Consider the following 13,834-nt stretch of genomic DNA (forward strand, 5'->3'; position numbering starts at 1 on the left):
GAAAGAAGATTTTAGAAGAAAGAAAAAAAGTTGTTTTTATCTCATATTTTTTTTTTTTTACAGGTTTTTAGTTAAAGGTCCCCCCCTCATTATTTTTAGGGTGAGGGGGGTAGGTAGGGAGATATTTTTTTTTGGGGGGGGGAAGGGTTAACTAGGGTCCCCCCCTTTGTATTTAGGGCCCCCACCCACCGCTCAGGGGTGGGGGCCGGGGGGGGGACAGTAGGTCCCCCCCCTTATTGAGAATTTTAGGGTCCCCACCCGCCGCTCAGGGGTGGGGGCCGGGGGGGGGGGCAGTAGGTCCCCCCCCCATTGTTAATTTTAGGGCCCCCACCCACCGCTCTGGGGTGGGGGCCGGGGGGGACAGTAGGTCCCCCCTTATGTTTATTTTTAAGGCCCCCACCCACCGCTCAGGGGTGGGGGCCGGGGGGGGACAGTAGGTCCCCCCCCCCTTATTGTTAGTTTTAGAAAGCGAGCTGAGCTGTCAGTCAGACAGCTCTGCTCACGAACTCGCATATGTGCGGTAAAGCACTGAGGTTCTTCATAGGGCGGCTGTCAATGCCGCTCTATGAAGAACGCGATTGGTGCAGCGTGAAGCCGCGCATGCGCACCACATCGCGATGACGCTTCTCTGTGAGAAGCGTCCTATTGGGCCCCGCGATTTCGTCATTTTGACGAAAAAGGGGGCGCGGCCTGGCTGGGAGCTCGGCGCTGGAACGGAGGTAAGTTTTTAATATAAGAACACCTCGAAAATAATTTTTAATCCATGAAAGTTCATATAAAAGCAAGAAGGAAGGCTGGACTATAGAGTCCCTTTAAAATTCTCCTTATTTTCAGCGCTCCACGAGTCTGCTGGCGCTGGCCACGCCTTCTTGGTGACATCATGGGAAAGCATTGGATTGGCTAAAATCTTTAAGGGGGCGGGGCCAAACACTGTTTTGGCCAATCAGGACCTCCTCATAGAAATGCATTGAATCAATGCATCTCTATGAGGAAAATTCAGCGTCTCCATGCAGAGTGTGGGGATGCTGAACGGCAGGGTTGCTTACTGTGCCCTGAGCCAGGAAGCACCTCCAGTGGCCATCTGAGGAGTGACCACTCAGGGGTGTCCCTAGAGGCAATGTAAACACTGTCCCTAGAGGCAATCTAAATAGTGTTTACATGAAAATACCTGAAGGGAGCTATTATACTCACCAGAACAACTACATTAAGCTGTAGTTGTTCTGGTGACTATAGTGTCCCTTTAACAGTTTTGGCAATATGAAAGAAATAAGCAGTTTGTAAGGAAATGATGAACTAGGTTCCCCGCTTATATTCTCATATCTATACAAACATTACAGCATTTAAAGGGTTACGCTAACAAAAAGTGTTTAAAGAAAATACTGTTTTTTGTTAGAGTATCCCTTCCTATCATAGATCCTCCCTCTCCAGTCAAGTTTAAAAATATAAACTAAGCCTTATTCCATGCCGAGACCACGTTCTCCCTTCAGCCTGATCCTCCTCTGTTGACATCACTCCCTCTAGCTGCCAGGCAGTACAGGGTGGGGAGGGATTTTCTGCTATTAGATGGCTGTTGCCAGTATACTGTACCTGCTGACGTCTAATGTCCAGTATTCACAGAACTGACATTAGCCAGCACGGAACATTTGTTATGGGCTGGCTAAATAAGTCCCAATGGTGCTGCCAAGGATAGAACTACACCTTGGACAGCAGAGGGGTAAATCCTAGTGTGTGCAGCATATCATAGCGTAACCCTGCACTTACAGACTCTATGCACCATGACCACTTCAAAACACCAAACTGGTTATGGTACTTAAAGTGACTCTTTAAGGATGTGTTTCTAAAGGTACATTTTTACCAGACTTGTCTATTATTATTTAACATTATTTAACTCTCTCAAGTGCTGTGTTTTGCATAGAGAGTAAGAACTAAATATTAGATAATACAAAAGGCAGAATATAAAGGCTATTAGGCAGGCAGCAGACGATATGGCACTAACATTGAAACATTACTGAATGGGAATGGCATTTTAGGAACAATAATGGCTAATGCAATAATGACAAGGGTGTAGAATGAAGTTATGTTAGGATCTGCCAATACTGGGGAATAGTTAACCCCTTAACGCCGTTACGGCGTGCTATGCCGTCACGGGTTACATAGAAACATAGAAACATAGAATGTGACGGCAGATAAGAACCATTCGGCCCATCTAGTCTGCCCAGTTTTCTAAATACTTTCATTAGTCCCTGGCCTTATCTTATAGTTAGGATAGCCTTATGCCTATCCCACGCATGCTTAAACTCCTTTACTGTGTTAACCTCTACCACTTCAGCTGGAAGGCTATTCCATGCATCCACTACCCTCTCAGTAAAGTAATACTTCCTGATATTATTTTTAAACCTTTGTCCCTCTAATTTAAGACTATGTCCTCTTGTTGTGGTAGTTTTTCTTCTTTTAAATATAGTCTCCTCCTTTACTGTGTTGATTCCCTTTATGTATTTAAATGTTTCTATCATATCCCCCCTGTCTCGTCTTTCCTCCATGCTATACATGTTAAGATCCTTTAACCTTTCCTGGTAAGTTTTATCCTGCAATCCATGAACCAGTTTAGTAGCCCTTCTTTGAACTCTCTCTAAGGTATCAATATCCTTCTGAAGATAGGGTCTCCAGTACTGTGTACAGTACTCCAAGTGAGGTCTCACCAGTGTTCTGTACAATGGCATGAGCACTTCCCTCTTTCTACTGCTAATACCTCTCCCTATACAACCAAGCATTCTGCTAGCATTTCCTGCTGCTCTATTACATTGTCTGCCTACCTTTAAGTCATCAGAAATAATCACCCCTAAATCCCTTTCCTCAGATGTTGAGGTTAGGACTCTATCAAATATTCTGTACTCTGCCCTTGGGTTTTTACGTCCAAGATGCATTATCTTGCACTTATCCACATTAAATGTCAGTTGCCACAACTCTGACCATTTTTCTAGTTTACCTAAATCATTTTCCATTTGGCTTATCCCTCCTGGAACATCAACCCTGTTACATATCTTAGTATCATCCGCAAAAAGACACACCTTACCATGAAGACCTCCTGCAATATCACTAATAAAAATATTAAAGAGAATGGGTCCAAGTACAGATCCCTGAGGTACCCCACTGGTGACAAGCCCAAGCTTCGAATATACTCCATTGACTACAACCCTCTGTTGCCTGTCACTCAGCCACTGCCTTACCCATTCAACAATATTGGAATCCAAACTCAAAGATTGTAGTTTGTTGATAAGCCTTCTATGTGCAACAGTGTCAAAAGCCTTACTGAAATCGAGGTAAGCAATGTCTACTCACCACCCTGATCTATAATTTTAGTTACCCAATCAAAAAAATCAATAAGATTAGTTTGGCATGATCTCCCTGAAGTAAACCCATGTTGTCTCTGATCTTGAAATCCATGTGTTTTTAGATGTTCAACAATCCTATCCTTTAACATGGTTTCCATCACTTTCCCCACTACTGAAGTTAGGCTTACTGGCCTATAGTTGCCCGACTCCTCCCTATTACCTTTCTTGTGAATGGGCACAACATTCGCTAACTTCCAATCTTCTGGGACTACTCCTGTTATCAATGATTGGTTAAATAAATCTGTTAATGGTTTTGCTAGTACACCACTAAGCTCTTTTAATAGCTTTGGGTGTATTCCATCAGGTCCCATTGACTTATTTGTCTTTACTTTTGACAGTTGAAATAGAACCTCTTCCTCTGTAAACTCACGTGTAATAAATGACTCATTTATCCTTTTTCTTAACTGAGGTCCCTTTCCTTCATTTTCATCTGTAAATACCGAACAAAAATATTCATTGAGGCAGTCAGCTAGACCTTTATCCTCATCTACATACCTTCCTTCTTTTGTTTTTAATCTAACTAATCCTTGTTTTACTTTTCTTTTCTCATTTATGTATCTAAAAAAGGTTTTGTCCCCCTTTTTTACTGACTGTGCTATTTTCTCTTCTGTGTGTGATTTGGAAGCTCTTATAACTTGCTTAGCCTCTTTCTGCCTAATCTTATAGGTCATTCTGTCTTCCTCACTCTGGTTTTTTTTATAATTACTAAATGCTAACTTTTTGTTTTTTACTATTTTGGCTACATCTGTGGAGTACCACAGTGGTTTCTTGAATTTTTTGCTTTTACTGACAAGCCTAATGCAATTTTCTGTTGCCTTCAGTAGTGCAACTTTTAAATAATCCCATTTCTTTTGGACTCCATTTAAATTGCTCCAGTCTGATAATGACTCCTTTACACATATTCTAATTTTGGAAAAGTCTGTTTTTCTAAAGTCTAAAACTTTTGTTTTTGTGTGGTGTGACTCAGTCACTGTTCTTATATTAAACCACACTGACTGATGATCACTGGATCCTAAACTTTCACCTACAGTAATATCTGATACCAAATCCCCATTTGTTAACACTAAATCTAGTATGGCCTCTTTACGAGTTGGCTCCTCAATGACTTGTTTTAGAGACAATCCCAGTAGGGAGTTTAGAATATGTGTGCTCCTGCCACAAGTAGCTATTTTTGTTTTCCAATTTATATCAGGAAGATTAAAGTCACCCATGATGATAACTTCCCCCTTCATTGTCATTTTAGCTATTTCTTCAACTAGTAGATTATCTAACTCTTCAATTTGTCCTGGGGGCCTATAAATCACACCTACACGAGTTACTGTGTGATTACCAAATTCTAATGTAACCCAAACTGACTCTATGTTCGCCTCACTAACCTTTATTAGGCTAGATTTTATGCTATTCTTTACATACAGGGCCACCCCTCCCCCTTTCTTGCCTTCTCTGTCTTTTCTATATAAAGAGTACCCTGGTATTGCTATGTCCCAGTCATTTTTCTCATTATACCATGTCTCAGTAACAGCGACTAAATCTACACTATCAGTTGCCATTATTGCCACAAGTTCATGGATCTTATTCCCTAAACTGCGAGCATTTGTAGACATGACTCTAAGCTTATCATTTTTTAACACACTTGCTACAGGCACCTTCTGTCCTTGTTTTGGGGGACAATTGGATTGATGTTTTATCACCCGTTTGCCCCCCCCTCCTAGTTTAAATACATCCTAGCAAAACCTCTGAACTGCTCACTGAGAACATTTGTTCCCTTTTGAGAAAGATGCAAACCATCTTTTTTGTACAGTTTATTTCCATTCCAAACAGAGCTACCATGAGCAATAAAGCCAAATCCTTGCTCCCGACACCATTCACCAAGCCACAAGTTAAAGTCCCTAATACGCATCCGCCTGTCATTCTGAGTGTTATGCACAGGCAGAACTTCAGAGAATGACAATGTGGAAGCAACCTGCCGTATATCATTGGCAAAAACACTAAAAACTTCCTTAACCTCTGAAACCTCATTGCAAGCCAAGTCATTTGTCCCTAAATGGACAAGTACATCCAATTCCCCTTCCTGCTTTGCTTGCTTAACAATATTACCGATACGTCTCCTGTCTCTGTGAGCAGTAGCTCCGGGAAGACACCTCACAAGACCACCATTGTCCATCTCCACACCTCTTATGATGGAATCCCCCACCAACAACTGCTTTCTATTAGGCCTCACCATAGTCTTCAAGCCTCTCTGCACAACACCACTAGCCTCAGTGCCTCTCTGCACAACACCACTAGCCTCAATGCCTCTCTTCACAACACCACTAGCCTCAATGCCTCTCTTCACAACACCACTAGCCTCAGTGCCTCTCTGCACAACACCACTAGCCTCAGTGCCTCTCTTCACAAGACCACTAGCCTCAGTGCCTCTCTGCACAACACCACTAGCCTCAGTGCCTCTCTGCACAACACCACTAGCCTCAGTGCCTCTCTGCACAACACCACTAGCCTCAGTGCCTCTCTGCACAACACCACTAGCCTCAGTGCCTCTCTGCACAACACCACTAGCCTCAGTGCCTCTCTGCACAACACCACTAGCCTCAGTGCCTCTCTGCACAACACCACTAGCCTCAGTGCCTCTCTGCACAACACCACTAGCCTCAGTGCCTCTCTGCACAAAACCACTAACCTCAGTGCCTCTCTGCACAACACCACTAGCCTCAGTGCCTCTCTGCACAACACCACTAGCCTCAGTGCCTCTCTGCACAACACCACTAGCCTCAGTGCCTCTCTGCACAACACCACTAGCCTCAGTGCCTCTCTGCACAACACCACTAGCCTCAGTGCCTCTCTGCACAACACCACTAGCCTCAGTGCCTCTCTCCACGACACCACTACACTCTGAAAGTGCAGAAAATGAATTATGTAGAGCGACAGACTGTGCAATATGCCTTTTATCCACAACTCCAAGTCTACCAGATCCTACAGTAATCCATCTGCCATTCCTAGTATGTCTCTGCGGCAGTGGCTTTGCAGCAGTTCCAGGATGAGTTTGTTTACCAGATAATTTACAAATCTCAGACTTCAAAAATACAATCTCCTGCCGCAAAATAGAGAACTGTCTACAGATTAGACAACAACCAAACCTCCAAAAAGTGGAACGTGAAACAAATGCAAAGCAACTATTACACTGAACTAAGTCTGCCATTCCAATGAGGTGAATAATTTAAATCAAACAAACCTTAACTTTTTATTTATCCTCCTGAATACCTCGGATTATCTCCAGGTTATCTCCAGAATATCTCCAACCACACACACACTTAGAAGCAACACTCTCCAGAATATCTCCAACCACACACACACTTAGAAGCAACACTTAGATGAAGCAACCAAGCTCTATTAGCCAAGCTAATGACAACTACCCTTATATACTCCTAAAATCACCTCCCACTAGGAATGTTTAACACCTGGGTAGGCCTCTGCTTATTAGCAAACAATAGCTAATTTAAATAGCAATCAATAGCAAGTAGCTACCTAATCCAATCAAATGCCTTATAATTACCAACAGGAAATCAAACCTTGTGCAGTCAGTAACCTTTTCCTACAGATGAATCTTACCTGTAACAGTAAAAAAGAACTCTTAGCACAACTCTTAGACAGTTGAAGCTTCTGTAAAACTCTCCAGAATATCTCCAACCACACACACACTTAGAAGCAACACTTAGATGAAGCAACCAAGCTCTAAGGGTTAAGTGGGCTTTAAAGCCGTTATGACGGCATAGCACGCCGTAACGGCTTGCAGCCCCAGGAGGTAAGATGTACTTACCTCCGCCGAGATCCGCTTCGGGAGGACTGCCTCACAGCCCAGGCAGCCCTCCCACGGCAAATCAGGCCCCCGGGGGCCATGTGATCGCTCTCAAAGAGCGATCACATGGCCCCCTATAGCTGGCTGTGGATCTGCCAGCAGGGGGACTGTTTGAAATATCAAACAGTCCCCCTGCTGGTGGGAAGTATAAAAAAATAAATAAAATACAAGTGTAAAAATAAATTAAATATATTTTTACATATATATAATATGTATATATATTATATATATAATATATATATATACATATTATATATATGTAACGTCATACAAAGTGTATTTTAATATTAATATAAGTATATATATTAATATTAAAATACACTTAGAATGACGTTACATATATATAATATGTATATATATTATATATATAATAGATGTACATATATATATTATATATAAATACGTATAATTAAAATAATAAATTAATAAAATAATAAAATAAATAAATAAAATATTGAAACAAAATTTAATATAAATTATATATGCATATGTAATTTCATTCTAACTGTATTTTGTTATTAATATATATATATCGGTAACAAAATACACTTAGAATGACATTCTATATATATATCTATATATATAAAATACAAATAACCGCAAATATATATATATATATATATATAAATACATATAATTACATAAAAGATTACATTAGTATACACGTAGAATTTAAATACCTATAAATGCATATATATTAAAATTCTACATGTATATTTAAATAATCTTTTAACGTAATTATGTGATTTGATTAATTAAAATTTGATTGACATGCCTGGCAACACAGGGAGAAAGTGCAGCGAATTTTATTCGCAAGCACTATATTGGACCCTGTAACTCTCCAAGACACCATAAAACCTGTACATAGGGGGTACTGTTTTACTCGGGAGACTTCACTGAACTCAAATATTTGTGTTTCAAACTGGTAAATTGTATTACAACGATGATATTTTAAGTAAAAGTGACGTTTTTTGCATTTTTTACAAGCGAACGGCACTTTTATGGTCTATATTATTGTTGTAATATGTTTTACTGTTTTAAAACACTAATATTTGTGTTTAGTGAAGTCTCCAGAGAATAACAGTACCCCCCATGTACAGGTTTTATGGTGTTTTGGAAAGTTAGAGAGTCACATATAAGGCTTGCATTTCATTTTTTTCACATTGAAATTTGCCAGATTGGTTATGTTGCCTTTGAGAGCGTATGGTAGCCCAGGAATGAGAATTACCCCCATGATGGCATACCATTTGCAAAAGTAGACAACCCGGGGTATTGCAAGTGGGGTATGTCCAGTCTTTCTTAGTAGCCACTTAGTCACAAACACTGGCCAAATATTCGTTTTTTGCTTTTTTCACACAAAAACAAATATGAACGCTAACTTTGGCCAGTGTTTGTGACTAAGTGGCTACTAAAAAAGACTAAACATACCCCACTTTCAATACCTTGGCTTGTCTACTTTTTCAAATGGTATGCCATTATGGGGGTAATTCTCATTCCTGGGCTACCACACCGTCTCAAAGGTAACATTACCAATCTGGCAAATTTCAATTTGAAAATGTAATGTTCTATATTTGACCCTGTAACTTTCCAAAACAACATAAAACCTGTTAATGGGGGTTACTGTTGTACTCGTGAGACATCGCTGATTACAAATATGTGCATTTTTTTGCAGTAAAACCTAACAGTATTATGACATTCACAGTTAAAATGTCAGACGGAAATGCAAATTTAAAAAAAAAACGTATTTTCTCACATTTTTTTTACTTTTATTCATAATAAATTATGTTCCATATATGAATAGTTAATGATAGATTAAAGCCCTGTTTCTCCTGAACAAAATGATATATAATAAGTGTGGGTGCATATAATTTGAAAGAGGGGAACTACGGGTGAAAAGACATATAGCGCAAATTCCAGTTTTTGTTTTCGTTTTGTTTTGATCAGAACGTGCACTATTGACTCCGTCCTGAAGGGGTTAAGCATATTGCTGGCTGTGCATTAGGAAAATGTCAGGTCAGAAACTTCCGAAATGGCAACATTAGCCATCAGTGAGATTAAAGATACACTACAGTCAACCAGACTACTCTATCTCATTGAAGTGGTCTGGGTGCAGTGTCCCTGTCCCTCTTAGTCCTGCAATGTAAATCATTGCAGTTTTATAGAAACTACAGTTATTACATTGCAGGTCTAAGACTGACTCTAGAGGCACTTCCTGGTGGCTTACTGACTTTTGGTTGTCTTACTCAAACTGGATGTCCAGCATCAGTAAAAACCCCATAGGAATGCATTAAAGCAATGCTTTCTTCTGGGAAGTGCCTAGTGCTCTCACAGCGCATGCGCATTAGCCCCATGAGGCGGGGAGAGGGGGGAGTGAGTGGCAGGAGGGACCTATAGTGAAAGGAATACAACTTTGTATTCCTAACACTTTAAAATCCCTTTAATTTTCTCTCCTAATAATTATAAAAAGCCAGCAGATCCAGCCACATTGTAAGAGTGGCATACACATTTGTGACATACTGAAATGGAGAGATGAGGTGGATGGCCCGGATAATAGTGAGAAGCAATAGAGTGAAAGACAAGTTAGATCAAGCTTTATATAAAGGTAAATATTTTCTGTACCTCATTCTCTTTGGCTGTTAGTTTTTCTGTAACGAGAAGTAATTGTTCACTTGGTGGCTGTTCATTTGATGTGTGGCTCCGATGTACATTTTTTATGTCTTGGATAGGGCTGTGGGTGTTTCTCTCATTCATGGATAACATTTGATCTGCAAAATAAAAACACAATAATCACAGAGAGACAGTCATGATAATCATTTGATCCTACACACATGAATAAACAGAAGAAAGATAAACTTCCTGAATATAGCACCATATAATGTAATGAGTGGGAAGCAGCGTACAGCAAAATGTCTTGTCAATGATTTTTAATTTTGTATACCTAAATGCAATTGTCTGCAAAATGCAGAGCAGAACAAGTCATCTAAATAGAGGAATGTCAATATCAAACCAAATATCACTTAATATCTCAATACTCTCACATTTTTACGAGTAGACTAAAGGTCGACTTCAAAAAGCTTTTATAAGCTGCCCTTGCTTAAAAGTGAAGCCTTGCCTAATAGTCCATATCACTAGAAAAGCCTTGGATGACCTTACCCTTTGAGATACATTTCTGCTCAGCCAGATCTAACGCTGATTGTACATCAATGAAAGTAGGCTTGAAAACGGCAATTTTTGACTAAACCACATCTCTAATGAAAATTAAAGGTCTTCATGTTCTCTGTCATCACTCACAGCGTGATGATGCAAAATTCTGTTAATGCTTTTCACTGGGAAGCATTGAATTCAATTCTTGTCTTTGAGAAGCATCAGACTAGCAGAGTGAAGAGATTGCTGCATCTTTTATGGTGTTTCTTTTATATAATTTTAGGCCCCCAATTCTTCTCTACTAGAAGCACCGATTGGACTGAGATCATCAGCATTGATGATTTCAGAAGAAGTAGAGAGGCTGCACCAAGGAGACTGCCCTAGTAGTGGAATAAGGATGAAATAGCATTTTTTTTGTTTTGTTTTAATGATGGATAAGAAAACACGTCTAACATTAAAGATAATATACTTAAAAGTAATATGTTTATAATATACGTATCTTTTTATCCTTACAAGGTTTATCGAGCGTAATGGAAGGCACCTTTACTTTAAGAAATGCTGAATCAAACTCAGAGGGACTGGACAATAAAAATACCAAATCACTCCATTCTAATAATGATGTGCTGACAGTGAAGCCAGCATGTTGGCACTGTGTCTACGAATGGTGGGAAGAAGAGTGAATGTTACAAGTTCTCTTTGAAACCCCTAAATAAAGAAGCAGGGCTATACTTTTTGATAGCTCCAAGCTACTTGGCAAACATTGAACTTATCAGCCACTCCTAAAACCAGGTGCAGCATGATCTTACGAGTTGTGCCAAGTTACAGCTCAATATCGCAATCTGCGTTCAGTGAATTATCTGTCCCCCCAACCTCCACTTAGAATATTTTATTTGATGAACACAGTAAGATTTAAATGATCTAGGCATTCAAGAAAATACACATTCAAAATTAGCTATTTTTGTTTCTTCTGTACAATATTGTATGCTAACCCATTTCCTATATTTCCTTAAAGATACCATTGATTTACAGGAAGCTGCACCTAAGCGAAACCTTTTAAATAATTTTTGTTCGAAGCTTCAGACATTCTAGTTGTCTATCCTGTTTGATCAAAAAGTATCTTGCTGTAGATCTAGTTTGAACAAGTTTCCAAGTTTCCTGTTTTACTATCCTACACAAAGCATGCACAGACATGGCACCCTTAAAGAATATGCATTAAGGAATTTGCATTATTTTTTTTAACCATTTCTATGATCTCATGTTCTAAAAATAAATTAGCCCAACCCTAAACCCTCCAGTAAAAGCCTACACTACAAAATAATATATATATATATATATATATATATATATAACCGCATAGATATTGTGCAATGGTAACATTTCCTGAACAGGCAACATGAACATGCAGTTCAGTAGTTTGTCAGTAAAGGTAAGTATTCAGACATGTAATAACTTATCCTGACTATGGGTTCAGTCATGTCAGGAAACAAATAGATCCAACTAAGTATAAGACAGTTTCCTACCAGAGACGTACAAGGCTGATAAATAATAGAAGGTATATTACTAGTCACTATAGTAGGTCATAACCAAATACACCCTGAAATATAAATATACAAACACTAGCTGGTACCATAAACCAAGAAATAGCGACCACAATATACATCGGGAAATTAATTATGTAATCAAAACAAAATTGTTTCTTATGATCTAAATCAGTATCGGCAGAACTAACAGGTATCATGACTTATCTGTCTCTGGGAGCTCTATCTTTATTTTGGCTGTATCATGCTCGAGCGAAAATGAAACAATCCTACTAACGCAAGCTAAATAAAACAGTGACAATATTCAAAGTCATCTTCCATAATAAATGACCATCACATTAGGTAACAGAAAATGAACAGACCCTGTGCGAGGCTGGATTTATCAGTAGGCAGCAATCTACAGTCACCTGTCTCTTAGAAACTCCTACCCTGGCATTACCAATGTGCATTTGTTTTAATATATATACCTGTAGTTATATATCTCTGATTCTGAGGTGGTATTTATTTTTTATTTTTTTTATGAAAGAAGAAGATGTCATTCCTGGTCCTACTGTATCCCTCATCGACAAATTTTGAAGCTTAGAAATATTTTTTAAGTACTATTCGAAATCCTTCTTTTCCTTGCTTGAAGCTGGGACTGGAGGTGATTAATTCCAGGCTGTAATGGTTTGCTATATAATGTATTTACAAATATGCAAAACAACCTATTCAAAATCATATATAGAGATATTAAAGTTGCTGCATTTACAGATGTGGGTGAGCGTCATTTCATTGAGTGCGTTTATAAAATTTATAAAAAACTTACTTTGTAAATTGTGTATCTTTAGCTGAGTTTCCAATTTCTCTTCCTCTGCGTTCCTCAATCTGACTGAAAGACATATAGATTGTTAGTTGTCTGGGCTAGATGCCATTTCCTTTTCCCCTGCCATCCATCTGTAAAGGATAAATTCTTGTTTAATGTTCTCAATTAAAAAATGGTACACTATGGGGTTTAAAAAAAAAAAAAAACACTCTAACCCCCCAATCTCTTTTATACTAGATAAATATTTCGCTCCATTCATTATCTGTGGAGTTCTGTAGCAAAATGAGCAACGCTATGATGATAATATATACTATATGCTATATTGTCAGTATCAATATTTTTATAGTGAATATAATTACCAAAAAGAGACAGATTGAAGAATAATATTGTTCTACCACTTGGTGGCTAAGTAGGCCACCAAGTGCACGGCCTGTGAGCTATTGCACACCTTCCATGGAGTTAAGTTGTTGCTTTTGAAGATCATTGTCCTCATGTAGTATCTCATTCTGGGACTTCAGCTCGATTCTCTCTCTCTCCAGACTTTGCAGATGATCGTGAAGTTGCTGAAGATGTGTGTCTTGTGTTTCTACCCACTGTGGAAACACACCCAATAAATACATATTTATTTGGAACCAGCCATAGGCCTTCAGGTACCCTGTGTGCAACTTAACAATGATGCCCACCAGACCTTCATTATTTATTAAAATCATATAAAAGATACACCATAACTTCAAACTTGCAGTGGTTGTGGTTCTAAACGTTTTTGGTGATTTCCACATTTGTTTTTGTAGATATGTATCTTGAGTTCCCTTGGGCTATTTGGGAATCTTATAAACTTCTAGCATTACATATGTTTTGTTAATTTCATTGCTTCCGCTGAGAGCTGCAGTTTGTCATCCTCTGATGCAGCGCTAAAACAATTAAAGCGGCACTGTCATGCCGAACTTTCCTTTCTTTAATTGATTCCTCTTCTCTCCCTCTCTCAGGATCCGTTCTTCATTTCTTCCTATCTGCTCTAGTTTTCTTTAAAACATAGGACAAAGTAGGGACTACCAGTCTTATGAAGGTTTCCTACGCCTGACCATCTCTGACCAGCGGAGGAGCA

General features: G+C 39.1%; 1 protein-coding gene across 3 annotated transcripts in view; it reads right to left on the reverse strand.

The window, feature by feature from the left end:
* Positions 1-13,834, reverse strand: part of TRAF3IP3 (TRAF3 interacting protein 3) — a 68,113-nt gene that overhangs the window by 9,983 nt on the left and 44,296 nt on the right. For all 3 annotated transcript variants that reach the window (XM_063450880.1, XM_063450884.1, XM_063450891.1), the window contains exons 11-13: positions 13,178-13,322; positions 12,733-12,795; positions 9,865-10,010 (exon numbers count right to left, since the gene is read on the reverse strand). In XM_063450880.1, the coding sequence (XP_063306950.1) occupies positions 9,865-10,010; positions 12,733-12,795; positions 13,178-13,322 (354 nt within the window). The remainder of the gene's footprint in view (positions 1-9,864; positions 10,011-12,732; positions 12,796-13,177; positions 13,323-13,834) is intronic.

This window comes from Pelobates fuscus, chromosome 1 (genome assembly GCF_036172605.1).
Source record: "Pelobates fuscus isolate aPelFus1 chromosome 1, aPelFus1.pri, whole genome shotgun sequence".
Classification (NCBI taxonomy): Eukaryota; Metazoa; Chordata; class Amphibia; order Anura; family Pelobatidae; genus Pelobates; species Pelobates fuscus.